Raw genomic sequence first — 21,969 nt, forward strand, 5'->3', positions numbered from 1 at the left:
TTGTAGAATTACATGCATTTGCAAGAAATAATAATGACGCATTCCCTGTACCCTCTACCCAGTTTTTCCCAGTGCTAACATCTTGCATAACTATAGAACAATATCACAACCATGAGACTGACATTGATATAGCCAAGATACAGAACAAGATATCCATTGCCTTCATGTTTTGTAGTCACACCTACAACCCTCCCATCCCCACCCCATCTTTAATTTCTAGCAACCAACTAATTTCTTTCATTTTGTTATTTTAACAGTATACAACCTTCTGAGATTGACTTTTTTCTTTTCCTTTTTAAAAAAGATTTATTATTTATTTACCCCCCCCCCCCCAGTTGTCTGCTCTCTGTGTCCATTCACTGTGTGTTCTTCTGTGACCGCTTCTATCCTTACCAGTGGCACTGGGAATCTGTGGTTCTTTTTGTTGCATCATCTTGTGTCAGCTCTATGTGTGTGTGGCACCAGTTCTTGGGCAGGCTGCACTTTGTTTTTACGGGGTACACTCCTTGAGCATGGGGCTCCCCTACGCGGGGGACACCCCTGTATGGCAGGGCACTCCTTGTGTGCATCAGCACTGCGCATGGGCCAGCTCCACACGGGTCAAGGAGGCCCAGGGTTTGAACCGTGGACCTCCCATGTGGTAGACAGACGCCCTATCCATTGGGCCTAGTCCGCTTCCCTGCCTTTTTTCATTCAACATAATTCTCTGGAGATTCATCCTTGATTTTATTTATGTCAGTTTTTCCCCATTTGTTATTGAGTAGTGTTCCATGGTATAACCGTTGTGTAACCATTCACCCATTGAAGTTCATTTGGTTCTTTACAGTTTTGGGACTATTGTAAATATAGACTTATCTCCCCCAGAGCCCTTTACTTATAGTCCAAAGATGAAAAAACTTTACGATTCCTTTTCTCTTCCTTTGCCCCTGAGACATCATTTACATTCACTTCCTCTGAGAGTATTTGTTTACATTTCTGGAGCAAAGGTCTCTCTTTCTCACTCTCTAAAGTAGGAAGAAGTGATAGATCTGCCATCTGCCTTACATAACCTTCAAGTCTGATGATTTTGGGATTCCTCTCTGTGGTGCAAGACTCCCTTTGCATGCTGGTATACCTAGACCTCATTGTGTTATCTCATGGGGATAACTGCTATTGTGATCTGTGAGTAAATAGTCCTCTCTGATCCAGAGATATTGTGTTTCCAGTCAGGATGGATAAATGGATAGATAATGGGTGTTTTTTTTTTTCTTTTTTTTAGAATTTCCTTTTTTAAAAGATTTATTTCTCCCCACTCCCTCCATTGTCTGCTCTCTCTGTCCATTTGCTATGTGTTCTTCTTTGTCTGCTTGTATTCTCATTAGGTGGCTCCAGGAACTGCTCCTGGGATCTTCTGGAGTAGGAGAGAGGTGGTTATTCTCTTGCGCCACCTCAGCTCCCTGGTCTTCTGCATCTCTTATTGTCTCTCCTCTGTGTCTCTTTTTGTTGAGTCATCTTGCTGTGCCAGCTCTCTGCATGGGCCAGTACTCCTGTGCGGGGCAGTACTCCGTTTGGGCCAGCTCGCCACATGGGCCAGCTTGCCTTCACTAGGAGGCCCTGGGTATCAAACCCTCGACCTCCTATATGGTAGATGGGAGCCCAGTTGCTTCAGCCACATCCGCTTCCTGATAGATGGTTTTTAAAAAATACTTAATACTTTCTCTGAACAGATAAGTTTATCAACAATATGAGCATAGGCCACATGCTCTAACTCTGTATAATCAGTGCTTGCATATAGTAGGTGCCTAATTAAAGTAAAATGAATTAATTATGCTCTTAAAAGGTTTTTTACAGGGGAGTAGATGTGGCTTAAGCAGTTGAGCACCTGATTCCACATGGGAGGTCTGGAGTTTGGTTCTCGCTGCCTCCTAAAAACAGAAACAAACAGCAAACAAAAAAAAAAAACAGTTCAGGGGAGCTGATATGGCTCAGGTGTTGAGCCCCAGCTTCCCACTTAAGAAGTCCTGGGTTCAATCCCAGCCACAGTACTTAAAAAAATAAAAAAAAAAAAAAAAAGATGATTTCTGCATTTCTACAGTACTGATCCCCAGGCTTGGTTTAATTTGACCATTTTTTTAAATGTGCTCTTTCCCTTTGAGAAAAGGGAAGCCCAACAGGGAAGGAAAACAGAAATAAAAACCACACAAACCTACAATCAAAATGATGATTATTGCTGGTGCCATTACAATTGGGTCTTTTTTTCTTGTTTCTTTATTTCCTCTTTCTCTTATAGATGGCATTTATTTCAAGTTGTGATAATCTGTCCCTGCTTCAGCAAGAAGTATGTATTTAGCCTTATACAGCATAGAGAAAGAGGCCAGCAAGAATGACAGCCATTAATTTACCCCCATTTACCATTAATCAGATATTTTCATATATCCTTGTTTTTCCTGTTCCCTTTATCCCCCACGTAGCAACAGGTACTCTTATTTGCATTCTTGCATTAACCCCTCCACTTGAATACTTGACTGTCTTCTTTCCTACCATTTTCAGCAGGATGCTTAATCATTATCCATCTTTTTTGTCTTCCGCTAGTTACCCATTTTCAACTCCTAAAGTTGAAAACATTCATAATTGCCTAGTTTAAGTAAATCTCCTGACTCCTCAATCACTGTCCTGAGTCCTTTCCTTCACTGTCAAACATCTTGAATATATCACATGCATTTTTATTTCTACTTTCTTGTGTCCTCAGTTGACATCCTCTTACTCAACTAAAACTGTTCTTTCTAAAGTAACATACTTTGGCAGAAGAAAAAGATGGCATGTTAAAGCATACTTGGTGTCTTTGAGCTCCCCTTGGCACTTGTTCAGACAAAGTCATGTGTCCATACCTAACTTTAAGTGGTGAAGAAGCATGTATCCTAATTTTTATCCTATAAATACAATATTACCATTTTATATTAAATTTTCTTCTAATGTAATAGAGGCAATAGTAGGAAAGACTAATTAGTAATATGTGCAGTGATAGAGGTATGCACAGGGTGCTGTGGGAGCTCAGAGTAGAAAAACTTAATTCCAGATTGCTGGTTTAGAAAGGCTTCTGGTGGACTTACAGCCTTAGTTGTATCTTGAAGGTTAAGAAAAAATTGAGACTGAATGAAAGATGGGATTGGCAATCCAGGCTACGTGAAAGGAGTGTAAACTGAATTTGTTCATTGACCATTTAGAAGTTAATTTCTTAGGTAGTGAGGATGGTAGTCAGAGTAGGGGATTGAAGATTGAGAAGTGGGAAAAACTACAGATGAAGTGGGAAAAACTACTGACAGTGAGTTGAGTTTTTTCCTTTTAAGAAGTCTGGCGTAATTGGGATGGGAAAAAGATATGATATTGCCTTAAGCGGGGAGTGCAGGGTCAAGAGATTATTATTTTTTAATGGCTTGTGGGAAATATGGTTGTATAATTAAGAAAAACTGTCAACAAAAGCAACATGACTCAGGCAAGAACTTGAAAGCGATTTTCAGGATAATATGTAAGGGATTAGCTATTTCAGGAGAGTAGCAGAAACTCTAAAGAAACCATGTGGAGATTCTAGAACTGATTATCTTAAATAAAAGTGATCATGTAGACTCCATAGCAGACCTACAGTAGAAAAATAAAGACTGCCTGAATTGATGAGTACCTTTAAAGCTACAGCAATCAAGATAATGTGTTATTGGCAAAAGAATAGATAAATAGATCAGTGGAACGTAATAATGAGGCCAGAAATAGACCCACACAAATATAGTCAACTGAATTTTTGCAAAGAAGCAATGATAGTTCAATGGAGAATGTCTTTTTTAACAAAATTGTGTTGGAACAACTGGAATCCACACTAAGAGGAAGGATTCTAGTTTACTATTTTTTAGGCTTGTAAAAATAATCATTAAAAACTATGGTTTGTTATAAAAGTTAAACAGCAGTGCTGATATTGAAACTCTCAGCTTTCTTCTGGGTTAGAATTAGGTTAATAGAGGTCATATATTTGATGTTGATCTATCAGTGTTGAATTTTGCTCTTTCCTCAACCACCTTTCCTCATTTCTTGCTCTGTATTTTGTTCTTCTAATCTTACCTTCCCATTATTCTTTTTTGTATTACCCTTTTCAGTATTTACTGTTCATGTAGTTATCAGTCATGGGTTAATAATGTCCATGAAATATCTCAGAACTAAGAATATACCAGATTGACACTAGCAAACACCATGATAGCTATGATTAAAATAAAATGACCTTAAATAATCAGTAAATACTTTCTAGTAATTACTGTGGGCATATCTGTTAAGCCTTTGTTCTGCATTTAACTTCTGAACTCATTTAGAAAGGTTGGTTAATATAAATTTTCTTAAAATCTAGCCAAGTATAACTTGTGAACTCTTTAGATCAACAAGGGGTATAATATATAGTAAAATGGAAAAAAAACACAAGACAACCTTTATAGTTAATTTCACTTCTCAATTTTTATAGTAATTCTCAAATTGTATAGTTTAGAACAGTTTTGTATAGCTTAGTCAAAATAATTCCCTGTGGCAGGGGTATGTAAGGATGGCTAAATGATGATGGTTTGCATATAAATGAATACTGACCATGTATTGAATGTTTTTGAAACTGTGTTGGATATAAAGGAACCATTATAATTTCTCTTTCATATGTGTTTGAAAATTTCTGCAATAAAAAGTGTTTAAACGTGGGGAAAAAATAAAAAGAGCATATAGGCATTTAGTTCAAAATAAAGATTCTAGAACTTTATATTAATCACCCAAATTAAAATCTCTAGGATAGGATGTGGTGATCTATATTTTAGAAAAATACCCTGGGTGAGTTTTATTCAGGTAGTTTTACCTGAGCTTTGTTTTGTCTTGTTTTGTTTTGCTGTTTTTCCTCCTTATTAGCAAGTTTTTATTGCTTGGATATTTTGTTAGAGCACTTAATGAATAATTGCCCAAATGCCTTTATAAAAGTTTCTCAGTGGGCTCTTTTCCCACTTTACTAGATTATTTTCATCTGGCTGCAAACATACTATTGTGTCCCTATGCAAACATACTCTGCTTTGGATATTGTTCTGTTTTTCTAATGTCCTTAACAAAACTACCTGAGTTTTCTGTTTGCTATCTCCAGTTCTGCTTCTATTTTTTTTTTACTTTTTATTTTGAAATATGTTCATACTTTTACAAGATATTTACAAAAATAATGTAAACCCCATACAGAGAACTCTAACCTAACCTTCTCACCCTGATAACCGGATCCACCATTTTCAACATTTTGCCATATTTGCTGTGTCATACTTTCCATCCATTCATCCATCCATCTATCCTTTTTTTTTTTTTTTTTAACACTTAAGTGTAGACGGTATCAATTTTGCTCCTTGAATACTTGGTACTGTATTTTAGATTGCCAAAGGGCAGCCAATTCAAAGTACCAGAAATGTATTAACTTTTATAAAGTTTATTTATTTAGGGTAAAAGCTTACAGTTCCAAGGCCATGAAATCTCCAAATCAGGACATCACCAGACATGCTTTCTCACCAAAATCAGCAATTAAAAAGTGGAGTTACAGACCAAAAAATACAATATAGTACTGGAACCTAAAGAACTCTTTAGTATGTCTTATAGAGTCATTCTGATGGTGATGAACTCCCTTAGCTTTTGCTATTTGAAAATTTCTTAAACTCATTCTCAATTTTGAAAAATGGTTTTGTTGGATATAGAGTTCCTTTTTTAAAAAAATTTGTTTATTTTTATTTCTTTTTCTTCCCCACCATGATGTTTTTGCATCTGTCTATTCACTGTGTGATCTTCTGTATCTATTTCTCTCTTTGGCTTCTCTTCTCATCTTTCTCCTCTAGGATTCACCGGGTTTCTATCCTGGGGACATCTGATGTGGAGATAGGTTCCCTGTCAATTGCGCCACCTCAGTTCCTGGTCTGTGCTGCACTTCACCTCAGCTCTCCCTTTCATCTCTCTTTTGTTGTGTCATCATCTTGCTGTGTGACTGACTTACGCAGGCACTCAGCTTTGCTGTGCCGGCACTCACTCACCATGTGGGCTCTTACACGGCACCTTGATGGGCTGTGGCAGGCACTGGCTCACCATTCAGGCACTCGTGTGGGAACTCAGCTCGCCACACGGGCACTTGTGCAAGCACTTGGCTCACCACATGGGTGCTTGGCTTGCCACACCAAGCACTTGCTTGGGCACTTGGCTTACCATGTGGGCACTCAGCTTGTCACACAGGCACACTTTCTCCTCTTCTTTTTTACCAGGAGGCCCCAAGAATCAGAACCCAGGTCCTCCCATATGTAGGTGGAGGCCTTATCACTTGATATCCGCTTTCCAGGATACAGAATTCTTGATTGGCAAATTTTGCTTTAAATATGTCATCCCACTGTGTTGCCTTCATGGTTTCCAGTGAGAAATTAGCATTTTAATGTTATTGTGGTTTTCTTGTATGTAACACATTGCTTTTTTTCCTCTTGCAGCTTTCAGAATTTTTACTACCTTTGGTATTCTACAGTCATACTGTAATATACCACAGTGTGAGCCTATTTCGGTTTACCCTGTTTAGAATTCATTGAGCATCTTGGATGTCTGTGTACATTTCTTGTTAAATTTGGGAAGTTTTCAGCCATTGTTTCCTTGAATATTCTCTCTGCCTCTTTCTTCCACCCTCCCTCCCACCCTCCTTCCTTCCCTTCTCTTTTTGGGATTCCCACAATTGGGATTCCCACAATATATAACTTGGGGCACTTGAAGGTGTCCCACAGATTACTCAGGCTTTGTTCAGTTTTCTTTAATTTTCACTTTTTCACCTACTCAGATGGTTTCACTTGTCTTATCTTCAGGTTCACTGACTGTTGCTTCTGCCAGCTCTGATCTGTTGTTGATCTCCTCTAGGGAATTTTCATTTTCTGTCACTGTAGTCTTCCACTCTGTTTGGTTCCTTTTCATAATTTCTATCTCTGTTGATATGCTGTTCATGTTCATATACTGTTTTCCTGATGTCCTTTAGTTCTTTGTCCATGATTTCCTTTAACCCTTTGAGGATATTTAGGAGCATTTTTTTTCCCATTCCTTTAAAAACTTTATTGCTGTGCTTAAGTTTCCATCTTTCACCTCTCGTTGCTTTAAATAACCGTCTATCAATTTAAAGCAAGATTTACACCAGTGCCAAGACCTCATGGTGCCTTTCCTCCACCAGCATGTAGGGAACATGCACTGGGTGTTCAGAGGGGGTGAGCATATGAGGTGGGGTGGCAGGCTAGGGGCAGTGTCCTGTGCCCCTGGCTCCATATGGGCAGGACTTCTCCACCCTGGCCCCCCTCCCTCTAGAGCCACAGTGGTACCTGGGTGAACCTCCCACACACCACATATTCCCACAGCCCACTCAAGAGGTGACAGTGGCAACCTAGCTGGCAGCCCAAGGCTCCTTTCTCACATCCCCTCTCCTGGACCCTGCACAGGCACAGGAGAAGCACAAGCTCACAGATCTGTTGGCCCTCCTGTTGTCTACCATCCCTCGATCCCCTGACAAGTTTCCTGAGAAGCCCTACCTCCTGTGGAAGACAGGGCCTGGACTAAGCTGTGCCTTGGCCTCCCCCTGTGGCTGGTAGTCCCTCCACACCCCAACAGGTAAACCCCATGGTGGAGTCACACAGTGAGTTCTGGGAGCAAGAGGGCTGAAGCTATTGCTGGGTCAGGGTTGGGTGTCCTGGCGCTCTGGCAGCCAGGGGCCTCTGGCCTTATCCTGAGGACACGAGGAGCCTCTGCTCTGGGCCTCGGGGTACAGTGCCTCCCCATGGGTGAGGGTCCACGTGAACTGGAGAACACTCCTGCCCAGAGCCTCCTCTTCCCCTCTAGTGCATGTGTGGGTTATGGGGAGCCCTGAATTCACTGCTCATGTCCCGCAGTCCCCTTGTACCACTTGCACCAGCCTCTTATGCCCCTTAGAGCCAGGGGATGGCCAAAGGGTGGCTATTTGCCAGGCTGTTGACCTGTGCACGCAGCAAGCCCCCAGGTGCATGGGGAGAGGGAGGGATATGAGGAGGCCAACTAGGAGGCTCTCCCCATGAAGATATTGGGAATGCTACATTTGAACTTGAAGCCCCTAATCTTGAAGAAGGGAGAAGGCTAGAATGTTTTATTTATCAGTTTCTTAAACTGATTTATAACTTAAAGAAAAACAATTAGGGAAACGGACTTTGGCCCAGTGGTTAGGGCGTCCATCTACCATATGGGAGGTCCGCGGTTCAAACCCCGGGCCTCCTTGACCCGTGTGGAGCTGGCCATGCGCAGCGCTGATGCACGCAAGGAGTGCCGTGCCACGCAAGGGTGTCCCCCGCGTAGGGGAGCCCCATGCGCAAGGAGTGCGCCCCACGTGCAAGGAGTGCGCCCGTTAGGAGACCCGCCCAGCGTGAAAAGAAAGAGCAGCCTGCCCAGGAATGGCGCCGCCCACACTTCCCGTGTCGCTGACAACAACAGAACGGACAAAGAAACAAGACGGACAAAGAAACAAGACGCAGCAAATAGACACCAAGAACAGACAACCAGGGGTGGGGGGGAAATTAAATAAATAAATAAATCTTTAAAAAAAAAGAAGAAAAACAATTAGATTTAGGGTGCGGGCCTCCACCTGGGCTTGAGTGAGGGGGCAGCCTGCCAACCTGTTTCAGGGGGAGGCTGCGGCAATGCCCTCTGCAACTGACCTGCGGGAGATGGCTGCGGGGGGTGCCCGCGCTGCTGCTGCCACTGCTGCTGCCTGAACTCCAGCCCTTTAGGAGCATTTTTTTAAAAAAGTCTTTATGTGGTATGCCCCAGGTCTGCCCCTCATTGATGATTCCTAATGCTTTAATAATTCTTCTTTGCCTATGCCATCAATTCCTGTTTCTTTGTATATTTTGTAACCTTTTATTGAAACCTGAACATTTTGATATTTTAATGTTTGTCACTGAGATTTAGACTCTGCAGTGTATTCCTTAAGCTTGTATCCCGCTAGTATTACAGCTAGTATTATAACTATTCCATGAATGCCAGAAGCTGAAAGAAAGAGACAGAGACTGAATGAGTGAATCTTTTCTGTACTTGTCTGGGGGATGTGTATGTGTCTTTAGGAATTCCCCCATTTACGAATGCCCCATCTTCTCTAGGAAGCAGTTTTCTCATGGTGCTGGGCACTGTATTGTATGTTATATAGCCATCAGGGTCTTGCCGTAGGCTGTCCCACTAGCGTTCTGTAGGAGAGCTCTCTGAGATGTCTTCTACGTGCAGGGCAAGGTCTGAGATGGTGAGTCCCTCAGGTCACCACCAGACAGATTGGTCCAGACATACATACTTGCAGCTTGTGCATGAGAGTTGTGCTGCCCCCTCAAAAACTGGGACCAAAGATCCACATGGAGTGTGAGCTGCACTGAGCTAGTGAGGGCAGCCAAGTTTCCATGAGATCCTAACACTTTCAAGAAACCTTTTCCTTCATTTAGCATTGCACTGTTCCTGCAGTTCTTGAACTGTTTTTTGGAGTCCTGAGGATGATGTTTCTGCCAGTTCTTGCTGGTTGTTCAAAGCTTCTGTGGGGATATGGAGTCCTGAAGCATCTCACTCTGCCATCTTGATCCTCCTCTTCTTTTTTGAACCCCTTTCAAACTGTGCTTTGCCACAATCAGTCCACCAGAAGTAGTTTTTTCAAGATAATCAGTGATGTTTTCATTGCGATAAACCATGGCAATTCTAAGCCCTCTTGATAACTTCTTCCTCCTTGACACAGTTTCTTTACTTCACCATTAATATATCATACATGATGTCAATCTTAACTGTGTCATGCCCAACTCCCACCCCCACCCTTCCACAAAGCTCTGAAAGTAAATATTATTATTACCCTGAACAAAGTCAAGGTTCTCGAAAGGGGAAATGGAGTCTGTAGGCAATTAGTGTCTGCCACACAGAACCATCAAAAACTGCTAAATTTGAATTATTACATTTGTTGATTGGAGTTTTATTTGCATGGAAGAACTTTAGACTCTGCAGAGTCTGAACTTTATTCTTATTTCTCAGTTCAAGTAAATGGGATTTTTTTTTTTTTAGGAGGGTCCAGGATTGAACATGGGAAGCAGGAGCTCAACTGCTGAGATGCATCTGCTCCCCAATGAGAGTAGGTTTTTTCATTTGTTTTTCGGCAGTACCTGGGACCTTGTATGTGCATGGGAAGCAGGCGCTTAACCACTTGAGCTACATCTGTTCCCCTAAGTGAGATTTTTAACAGAGATTTATTTATTTCTCTCCACCTCCTTGTTGTTTGCACTTGCTGTGTCTCTTCGTCTTCCTTGTTTCTTTAGGAGGCACTGGGAACTGAACCTGAAACCTCCGATGTAGGAGGGAAGCACCTAATTGCATGAGCCACTTCAGCTCCCTGCTTTGCTGTGTCACTCATGTTTTTCTTCTTGTGTCTTTTGTTGCATCATCTTGTTATGTCAGCGCGCCGCACCTGCTCATCACGCCAGCTTGCTCTCATATTTTAGGAGGCACTGGGAACCAAACCAGGGACCTCCCAGGTAGTAGGCAGGAGCCCAGTTGCTTGAGCCACATCTGCTTCCCTAAATGGGATTTTTTTTTTTAAAGATTCATTTATTTCTCTCCCTTGCCCCCATTGCCTGCTCTCTCTGTCCATTTGCTATGTGTTTTTCTCTGTCTACCTGCATTCTTGTCATGCAGCACTGGGACACTGTGTCACTTTTTTTGTTGCATCATCTCTCTGTGTGTGTGGCACCACTCCTGGGTGGGCTGTGCTTTTTCCATGCAGGACAACTGGCCTTACGGGGTGAGCTCCTTGTGTGTGGGGCTCCCCTATGCAGGGGACACCCCTGCGTGCCATGGCACTCCTTGCTCATGGTAGAACTGCATGTGGACCAGCTCACCACAGGGCCTCCTGGCCCTGGGTATCGAACCCTGAACCCTCCATATGGTAGGCGGATGCTCTATCAGTTGAGCCACATCTGCTTCCCCTAAATGGGATTTTACTACTGATAAAAAGATGATACAGTTGAGGGTTCTCACTAGTTAACAGATACATGAAGAACAACCTGTGACTATTAAGAAGATAGCCATTTATTATGTGTGGTTTTTAAGAAGACCTAATGTTTTCATTTGGTTATTTGGTCCTGATTATTTTTAGTTAATAATTGTGAATTTTTGAGAAATTTAATAGCACTTTTGGGGTAATTATAAATTAGAAGAAATTTTCCTTAGAATCTTAAGGATCCATTTTTATGGTTACTTTTGTTTATCTTTCTGCTTTCCATAGAATGTTGGCTCAATTAAGAAACATCAGACAGATAGATTTGCTTCAGTGGTAAGTGGATTCAGTTTCTTTTGTTAGAATGTATTTGGTTTATTATGATGCCTTTCTTCCTAAAGGTTGGCTTTTCTTCCTCCATTAATAATCATAATATTCTTAAGTCTTATGTTAACATCTGATTTAGAAAGTGGCTCTTCCTTTAGTCTGTTCTGTACTACTTCAATCTACTGGCATTTATAGAACTGGGGTCCACTCTCCTATTGACTCCAGGCCCTCTGAATGTAATCTGAAGTCTGAACTGCTCTGTTCACACCCTCTGTCTACAGAAAGTTTTCCTGTGAGAAGACAACTCTTTATGCGGCTTCCTAGAGCTAAACAGCTAATTTCCTCTTTCTGAATTCATTGCCCTTTCGTTTTTTAATTAATTAATTTTTTGGATGCTGGAGACATGCATCTTTATTAAAGATTCTACCAAAAATTTGGCAAATATTTCAACAGATTTGTAAACATGCTTCCCTTTTCAACTTGCAGCACTTTGAAATGTTAATTCATGTTGTATTGTCTTATTGTTTTTACATTAGATTCTTACACTTTTGACCACATAACTTATTTCCACATGATAAAATGTGATAGTTTAAATCAAAGTCAACAGTTACTCTCCGTGAAATGAAAGTTTGTGTTTTGATGAATCACCGTATGGTATGGTTAAATATATCTTCTCTTTTTTATATTCCTGGTACCAAAGATGAAAGAAAAAATTTTAAATATACATTTCATGTAGGTAATAGCTTGAGTATCTATCTCTCTTAAGGAAATACTTTGTAACAGTATATAAAAGGTTACCTACACTTTTAATTTTATAATTTTGCTATAAAACTATAGATCTGTTTCATTTTCTTAACATATCAGTTTTGCCCAACATTAATAAAGCTGACAACTTTAAATGGAAATTTTTTGTCTTTCACAATACAAGTAGCAGTTTGATAGGGAAAAAAACCTGTGGTAATACTCATCCCGTTTTAACCTGAGCATTTGGCCTACTAAGAGTAGCCGTTTCCCCCCCCCCCCCCCCCCATGCATACTTACATCTACACAGCCTCTGTACACACATAGTTTGAACACGTGCTTCAGATGCTGGCAGGGCAAGGTGTTCTGCTTCCCATTGCTTGCGTCAGATGGGAAACAGTGTAGCTAATGATTAACCATACTATGTACTCAACTAGCAAATATCTTGAGGTAACCATTGCAGTGGGGTGGGGGGAGGTTAACTTGCAGGGCAGATTTACTGTTCTAGATCAAGTTAGCCTATCTATACATATGTATATGTTTATCTACATATGTACATATATGCTTTTCTGTTTCTTAACCTTCCAAAACAATGTTTTAATATTTTGGGTTTTTTGTGTTTTTGTGGGGTTTTTTTTTTTTTGGTATTTTGTGCAAATTTATAAATATTCTACCAGTTAAGCCAAAGAGTTTGCATTAAGAAAGGTCAGAAAATAGACTTGTGTTTATCCAAAAGCATTTTACTTTGCACATTACTGTTGTTGTTTTTTTTAAAGTTTTTTTTTTTTATGCACACAACTTTGAAGTGTAGACACTGGGTCCTCAATATCTAAAAAAATCATTTCTTATTGACAAACACAAGTCTTGAGGGGAGAAAAAGGACTAGAAAAAAGCAACTTCAAAAATGCAAGGAAGTAATTGAAAAAAGAAAAGGAACTCAAGTTCACTAATACTGGAACTTTTAACAGGTAAAGTTTCATCTATTTAGAATCTTAGAACAACTCATCTGAAATTTTAAATAAATAAGCTAAAAGTTTATTTACATCTTCTGGTCCCAGCAGTGTTCTAGTGCCATGCCTCTGCTTGCTGTTGGTCAAATTCACCTATTAGTCTTTTGATGTGCACCAACTTATTATGAAGATCCTTGCATCTGTGTTATTATTGATGGTAATTGGGACTAGACTGCTTGATCTGACATTCTTGTAAAACTTCTTTATGAACATTCTGATACTCTTTTGAGCCCAGAAAAAGGCACTGTATTGTGCATCCAGTTCGATAAATCTAGCTACAGTCTCCATCCTGGCATGGCGTGTGAGGCCCTGTACTCATCATCATACTCAGAATTGAAGTCATCCTTGTATTTCTGACATTGCTCATAGGACAAAATAGCAATATATTTTGTCATATAATCTGGAAGTTCAATTGTTGAAGAAGGCCTGTGGAGGCAGCGCAACTCTCTTTAACTCCTTCATTGGAATTTAGACCAGAGTTATTTAGCTTGGAAATTTCCTCTTTTTTAGGGTCCTCTTCTTCCTTTTCCTTGACAGTCTCAATGTCATGCTTTTTTATTTCATCCTTTTGTTTTTTTTAGATTTCTTCTTGGACTTTTTGTGATATTGAATGGTTTTCTTCCATAGACTTTGGGCATTTAAAGTACAACTGAACCAGGGGCTAAGGTTTCGAGAGAAGTCCTAGAGGTATGTGTCTTGCTGGTTCTCATAGATTTTACCATGACTAAATCAACAGGTAGGTCTTGAGTCCCCTGGCCTTCTGGAGTGCTAGTGGGAATTGGAGTTAGAATTTACAATTTGAGGAGGATTTGAGACAGGGAGATGGGTTGATGGCAACAGTGGAGGGGTGGAGATAGCAGCAACTGCAGTTTGGCAGCAGGAGACCTGGAGCAGACTTTTCACTGATGGGATACAAATGACCTTTTAATGTTGATGGTACTTTATCAGGTGAGGTATTTCAGCTTTTTTATTCATTAATAGATCAATGAAATCTGAATCCAAATGCCATTTCTGAGAAGGAGAAGATGCAGCAGCTCTACTAGAACATAGGGGAGATTTTGAATGGCTGGTGCCAGCAGTATTCTGAGGTGGACTTAGTATTCTAGAGAGCACTGACTCCAATGATCATCTTTCTACATCGCTGTATCCAGACTACTCTCTTTGAAGCTCTTTAAAAACATAATCCTTTAAGGTACATGAGAGGATTCAGAATTGCTTTGAGGGAGTTCTTGTCTTTTAGATTGTCACCATCTTTCTGCAGTTGAACAAGCAGCTCAGGTTTCTTGTAGGCCTTCAGTGCCAATAAATGAATCACTCTGTTCTTATATGGCTGCTGAGAAACACTGTTTCTGCTTTGTCTTTCAAATCGAATTTGCAGGGTTCATGGGAGTTGACCTTTTCCTCTCAGGTACTGCATCTGAAACAGCTTGGGGTGCTTTCTGAATTTGCATTCTTTTCCCTGGAGAACGTTTGCAGGTTGCAGTCAAAGCTGCCTTGAGGGCTGTCCTTACCCACATTTGACAAATAGAAGTTAAAGTTATGCACTTCTTTGGGAGGATCATTTTTTGGGAATTTTGACAAGCCCTTGGAGCCCTTGGAACTGAACCGAAGTTCGAAAATGAATTAAATTCTTTTGACTTTGGTAAGTCTTGAGTGCCTGGATCAGTTGTCCTGCCCAAACCACCCCCACTATAGCCAGTAGCGCTACTCCTTCTGCAGGCCTGCCGCCTCTCTTGGGCACTAACTGCCTCTCTGGCTGGCTGCGGCTTCTTAGGCTTCTGCTGCTCAGGCTTCTGCAGCCACTGCCACTGCTATGACCATCTTGCTGCTTCATTGTCCTTCCTGAGAAGTCTACAACTTCCTTCTGCCTGTGTACAAAATCATCTATTTACTAGTATCACTATAGAAAAGTCTTGGAAATTCTGTTACCTTCATTATCAAAATTATTCTATTCTGTATATTGCCTCATACCTCAAGTACCCACATAAACAATCATGCCTAACATAAGGGTTACAACCCGGCTTCTGAAAAACATGGTCAGGGGCAGTGGCAAGACCAAGGGACACTCGGCACATAATCAGACATGAGCTTTGTTTATTGGGACTTAGGGACAGGAGGGCTTCTCTCTGGTGGTGACGGTCCAGGGAATGAAGACAGCACTACGCCAAGAGGCAGGAAAATGAGGGGCAATATACAGGGTTTCAGAACAAAGACATTTCATAACAGAGCTACATAAATGTGGTCTGATGATGTATTGTAGGAAGGAATTGTACAACTAGGAGAAAATTACAGTCTGTGATACTACCGTCTGTACATTGTTCTGCTGTAAATAGGTTTGTTATATTTTAACTTGTTCCTGCTGCATGGAGGCAGCAAGGCAGCAACTTGTGTCCTGCTGCATGGAGGCAGCTGTGTACAGTGGACTGAGTTTCCCAAGGGGATCTACTGGACTCCCACAATAAATATGTTTACTTTTAGTTCGCATATACTAGATTTAATAGTAGCATTTTATGTCTTTTTTATATCAACTAGGCTTTATACTCCCAAATCCAGTGTGGGTCTGGAAAATGGAAATTTTAGGCCACAGCTTCCAAGTTCTTGGATATATTATTTTACATAAATATAAACATAATGTCGTTACAATATGAAGTATCACAATTACTGTCTGAAACATTATACCAACACTGTCCCATCGGACTTTCTGCAATAATGGGAATGTTCTGAATCTTCACTATTTGATATAGTAGTCATTAGCCACATGGATATTGAGAGCACTTAAAATGTGGTTAGTGTGACTGAGGAGCTGAATTTTTTATTTTGATTTAACTTACATTTAATTAAAATAGCAAAACAAAAAACCCACATGTCATTTACCAGTGGCTACCATTTTGGACAGAGCAGCTATGTTTCATTCCCATTTTTCTTAACTAAAGCCCTAACTCCTTATTTGTTGTATTCTTAAAATCTCTAGAACAAGAAATCTTACTCATACTTGCAGGGTTTTTTATTACATCATGAACAGAGAAGTTTAAGCTGATTCCCCTTTAGTAATTAAATTCATGTTACTTACTAGATGAATAAAACTTTATTCTTATCAGTAAAATAGTCTTCATATAAATACAGATTCTAAGTAAGCACTCAGTAAACTTTTCTGAGTATTTGTTGACAAAAATTTTTAAATAAGGAAGCGGATATGGCTCAACAGATAGTGCTTCCACCTACCATATAGGAGGTCCAGGGTTAGATACCCAGTCCTCCTGGCCAGTGTGGTGAGCTGGCCCATGTGGAGTGCTGCTGTGCGCAAGGAGTGCCTCCTGCATGGAGTGATCTCTGTGTAGTAGTGCCACCCCGCACAGGAGTGCCTCCCATGCAAGGATGCCCCCTGCGCAAGGAGAGCTGCCCCACGCAGGAGTGTAGCCCACCCAGGAGTGGTGCCGCCCACGCAGAGAGCTGATGCAGCAAAAGGCGACGCAACAAAAAAGAGACACAGAGAAGACAATATGAGATGCAGCAAACTAGGGAGCTGAGATGATGCCAGAGAATGATTACCTGTCTCCCACTCCGGAAGGTCCCAGGATGGGTTCCCAGAGCCACCTAATGAGAATACAACAGACACAGAAGAACACACAGCAGATGGGCACTGGGAGCAGATGACAGGTTGGAGGGGATTAAAAAAAAGTTTTTAAATAAAAATATTTAATGATTTGACATCATAGTTTCATTTTTTAACCCTGAAAGAGAAGTATGTACATAAAGATCTATTGCTTTTTGAATCGTTTTGATGTCCTGAGTGCAAGTATTTATCACTGTACTTTGAGATGACATATAGTGCAGTTTATAAGAACACAGAGTCAATTTCTTTATAGAAAAATGGGATAGTATTACATGTCTTAGAAAGTTGTAGAGAGAATGAAATGAGAATATGCGTATAGTTTATCTAAACCACTTAGCATAGTGCTTGGCACATAGCAGTTCTTTAAAAGATTGAATAAAAATAGATTTTTAAAAAGATTGCAAGGGAAATATTTACTTTTGAAAGAGTTGTCAAACAATTTAGGAATGTCGTATAGTTTGAATTAGAAGAGTTATATGTAGTGCCTTGCTGAGCAATATTGAAGTCTGAAGCAAAAGAATATAATCAGAAACAGTGGTCTTGTCTGTATTTTAAATTTTGATAATTTTCTTCATAAATGGATTATTTTGCAGCATTTAAAAAATATTAAAATATTATTTATCTTAGTAAGTTTTCTGCTACTCCCTTGACCTTCTGTGTCTGAGGAACTTGCCTCATGACTCTCAAGCTAGTCCTGGCCCTGGTTAGAAGTAATGTAATGTTCTTCTGTCCAGGTCAAGAATCTATCATTTTGTATACTAAGACTTGATAACACTAGTTATCAGTGATTCCTGTCTGTTAAAGTAGATTTTTTTCTTCCTAATATAATCTTAGCCTAGTCTAAATCGCCTATTTCATGTACTTCGTAAAATTGATAATTAAGAATTTTGACTAATTCAAAATAAGCTCCCTTTTCCACCTATCCCTCAGTTTGAAATAAGCAGTCTATTCTCCAGTATGTATACCTTAAACGAACTTAGAGCCCATGAACTGTTTAAAAAAAAATAAGACCAATATTTAATTGAAACGTAGGGTAAATTTGAATTTTGAGGTGGTAAGAGTCATAAGAAAGTTAAAGGGTTAATTTGTCTCTGATGACTGGTTAAGAAGACTTGAACATGTCTTTGTAGAGTCACTTTCTACTCAAAACTGCACGTAATTAAGTTCTTATTTAATTAAGAAACAGACTCTCTTAGGTGGAAATTAAAGGAAAACTTTTATTATATTAGAGTTTATCTTGTTGAGAGTGTTAATAAGCAGATTCATAAAGCACTGTTTCTTCAGAAGCATATAAATAGGTATTTCACAGATTGTTTTGTAAAGTACTAAAGTGTTTGAATTTAATTTGAAATTCATTAAAAGTAAATTTTTGCATTGAAACAATGTTCAGTGCATTCAGTTGTGTATGTGGAGGTGTGTGCAGGTGTTTAGCTATGATATATGAATTGTCTACAAAATAGAATAGTTTGTTATGAAAAACTGCTATGTGTATGTTTTAATTAAATTTATTTTTATTTGAATATTGCAGTGTCTAAAAATGACTACAAAACGAAGTTTGTTTGTACGGTTAGTACCGTGTCGTTGTCTGCGAGGGGAAGAGGAGACCATCACTACTCTAGATTATTCTCATTGCAGTTTGGAACAGGTTCCCAAAGAGATTTTTACTTTTGAAAAAACCTTGGAGGAACTCTATTTAGATGCTAATCAGATTGAAGAACTTCCAAAGGTATGTTAATCTGTCTTTAGGAATTACATTGGTTATTTTTATACCTATTTCAAAATAGAAATACATTTCTGATATCGCCTTAATGCTGTACATATATGTGTGTTTGTTGGTCTTCATTTTTTGTTTAGTTTTATCTTAGGGTGTACACCACATTCAAGTTTTGTTAATAGATTTTTGTTTTTTTAAGATTTTTAAAATTTCTTCCCTCGCCCCCCTCATTGATTTGCGCTCGCTATCTGCTTTCTGTGTCTGCTTGTTCTTCGGTGTTTGTCTTCTCTTTAAGTGGCCCCAGGAACCGATCCTGGGACCTTCTGGAGTGGGAGGGAGGTGTTCAGTCTCTTGCACCACCTCAACTACCTGGTTTGCTGTGTCTCTTATTGCCTCCCTTCTGTGTCTCTTTTTGCTGCATCATCTTTTTGCAACAGCTTTCTGTGCAGGCCAGCACTCCGTGCAGGTCAGTCCTCTGCATGAGCCAGCTCTCCATTTGGGCCTGCCTTCACCAGGAGGCCCTGGGAATCTAACCCTGGACCTCCCATATGGTAGATGGGAGCCCAGTTGCTTGAACCACATCCCTTTCCCCTTGATTTTTAAAATCTTTATCTCTTTGAGCAAATAACTTAAATTTTTTTGTTTCTCTCCAGTTGTTTTATAGCCACTAAGGTAGATATTATTCCTCCAGTCCCTAGACTGGTATTAATATTTAGCAAAGGACTGATATTAATATCTTCCTTTTCTAGTTTATGTAAGAAATAATAGCTACCTGTGTTCTAAGCGTATTATTGTATTTTGTCATTCTGTGCTCATAACTCTGAGGTAGTTTCTATTTCATATTTTCATATTTTAATTTCCCATTTTTCATATTTTAAGATGAGGAAAATGGGATGCAATTGTTAAATAACTTCCTCAAGATCTATTAAGTAGTAGATAGTAAACAGAGGTGGGTGGAGTAGTTACCATTCCATAGTAAGTATATACTTACTAAGGGTGGGTCCAATCTAGAATTACCATCATAATACTAAGCATACACAAGGGTGAGGTTAAGACTAGAGTAACCATAAACAGGGGTGGGACCTCTCTAGCCAGCTTCAATAATTTCAGGTATTAGCCTTTTGCTATTTTAATAATTTAGTAATCATAATTATTTGTTAAGTCTTAACCCTCAGTTATATAACTTTATCCTGAAACTTTGTCTTGTCCATATATATATATATATATGTATATGTATATGTATATGTATATGTATGTATGTATATATATATTTTAAGATTTGATTTATTTATTTCACTCCCCTTTCCCCCTGTTGTCTGCTCTGTGTCCATTTGCTGTGTGTCCTTTTTTTTTTTTTAAGATTTATTTTTTATTTATTTCTCTTCCCTTCTCCATCACCCCCCCCTTGTCTGTTATGTCCATTTGTTGTGCGTTCTTTTGTGTCCATTTGTATTCTTGTCAGTGGCACAAGTGTCTCTTTTTGTTGCATCATCTTGCTGTGTCAGCTCTCCGCGTGTGCGGCACCATTTCTGGGCAGGCTGCACTCTTTTCCCATGCGGTGGCTCTCCTTACGGGGTGCACTCCTTGTGCGTGGGGCTCCCCTACGCGGGGAACAACCCTGTGTGGCACGGCACTCCTTGTGCACATCAACACTGTGTGTGGGCCAGCTCATCATATGGGTCAGGAGGCCCTGGGTTTGAACCTTGGACCTCCCATGTGCTAGGCAGATGCTGTATCTGTTGAGCCAAATCCGCTTCCCCTGTGTGTTCTTCTTTGTCTGCTTGTGTTCTTGTCAGCAGCACCAGGATTCTGTGTCTCTTTTTGTTGCATCATCTTGCTGCGTCAGCTCTCCGTGTGTACGGTGCCACTCCTGGGCAGGCTGTGCTTTTTTTTTTTTTTTTCACATGGGGTGGCTGTCCTTGAGGGGCACATTACTTTTGCACCCCTACATGGGGGTGTCACTTTGTGGCATGGCACTCCTTGCATATATCAGCACTGTGCAGGGGCCAGCTCATCACATGGGTCAGGAGGCCCCGGGTTTGAACCCTGGACCTCCCATATGGTAGGTGGACTCTTTATCACTTGAGCCATAGCTGCTTCCCCTCTTATATTTTTAAGAACATAATTCTATTACTCTTACCAAATTAATATCATTTTTAAAGTTAAGATGGTGGCTATCTCACTGAAGGATAACTATTTAAAGTATTTTTCAGTTTTAAGTGACAAACTAAGAGAGTTTACATGCCATTTCAAAGACATATTTCATTTTATACTTTTGACATTCAAACTCTTTAATTCATTTTTCTAGGTGTGAAGTATGAGAGATGTGTGGTGAAAGGAGAGGATCATACCATAACAGTGCCCTTCTCCTTTTGATAAAATTCATGTGGCTATATCCAAGGGCTGAAAGGGTCTAATAACCGAATCATTTATCCTATCATACCTAACAGTTCACATTTTTAAAGAATGCTTTCCTTAAATAGAGCTTAACAGGGTTTGGTGTTTTTTTTGCCTTTTTTTATTTTTAATGTATCTCAGAAATGGCTTATTTATTCACTGCTTGTGATTAAAATATATTATTGGGTCACTTTCCATCATTGTGATTTTGCCATAGTAGTATATTTGTTAACTCCAAATAAGAATTTTACATTTTGAGTTGTTTAAAATGAATTATATTGATTTTATTATATTAACTTTCATTTTTGGAAAAGAATGTTTGAAACATAATTTCCAAAAAAGCTATTTATTTTTTGACTACCTCAATAGAGGATACAACCAATTCCTCTCACTGAGTGCATTTGCTCAGGGCAGAAGTGTGAGGATGTAGACCATACTGAGTGGTTGGAGGAACACTCTGGGTTCTGGGTTTCTAGGTTCTTGGCTTCATTGCAAGAAAGAATTGAGAGATGTGCCAGTTTATTGAGAAATGAGAAAAAGGAAAATGCACACTTTTGAGACATGGGTGTGAGTGTGCTACAGGGTAATAAGATGTGCAAAATGGGGCCCTGGGGAAGGTTTTTTTAAGACCTCTCCTCTTACCCCCATCTCATATTAAGGAAGGATCTCAGCTATTTGTTGTCCTGATTGGTTGCGTTTCTACTTTACCTTTCACCTTTCAGGGAACCAGTAGGAAGGCTTTTCTGTTTGGAGTTAACTGGGACTTTTTTTGAGCCCGGGAGATTCAAGTGAGACCTCCTCACCAGGGCTTGGTGGGCTTTTCAGCTGTAATGGTTACAGCTTTGTTCCCAAGCAGCTGCCTCCCCTCAGGAGGTTTCCAGGCAGGGGTCTTTGGACTATGTTCTGTCCAGGGGGGTCCCAGCTGTTACCTCTTTAATTGGACCAGCCACTTTCCCTCGTTTCCTATACTAACCTGCCTCAGTTTTGTTGTATTCAGGGCCGTAATAGAATAACCACAGCAAGAAGAAATCTTTCCTGATGTTTGGGTATAACTCATTCAGGTTTTTTGTTTGTTTTTAAATAAATTTTTAGAGAAGTCATAGATGTACAGAAAAATCATGCAGAAAATATAGGGTTTCCATGTACTTCTCTATTA

General features: G+C 39.9%; 1 protein-coding gene and 1 pseudogene across 48 annotated transcripts in view; one reads left to right on the forward strand and one right to left on the reverse strand.

Moving 5' to 3' along the window:
* ERBIN (erbb2 interacting protein) overlaps positions 1-21,969 on the forward strand; it is a 176,792-nt gene that overhangs the window by 67,361 nt on the left and 87,462 nt on the right. For 16 of the 48 annotated variants that reach the window (XM_058309445.2, XM_023590872.3, XM_023590869.3 and 13 more), the window contains 3 exons: positions 10,084-10,150; positions 11,300-11,347; positions 18,231-18,428. In XM_058309445.2, the coding sequence (XP_058165428.1) occupies positions 10,145-10,150; positions 11,300-11,347; positions 18,231-18,428 (252 nt within the window). In that variant the 5' untranslated portion in view covers positions 10,084-10,144. Of the gene's footprint in view, positions 1-7,469; positions 7,639-10,083; positions 10,151-11,299; positions 11,348-13,670; positions 13,777-18,230; positions 18,429-21,969 lie in introns of all 48 variants that reach the window. The other 32 variants (XM_071208352.1, XM_071208371.1, XM_004465549.5 and 29 more) reach the window with 4 other exon arrangements.
* LOC139439816 (RNA polymerase II elongation factor ELL2 pseudogene) lies at positions 13,145-14,923 on the reverse strand (annotated as a pseudogene).

This window comes from Dasypus novemcinctus, chromosome 2 (assembly GCF_030445035.2).
Source record: "Dasypus novemcinctus isolate mDasNov1 chromosome 2, mDasNov1.1.hap2, whole genome shotgun sequence".
Taxonomy (NCBI): Eukaryota; Metazoa; Chordata; class Mammalia; order Cingulata; family Dasypodidae; genus Dasypus; species Dasypus novemcinctus.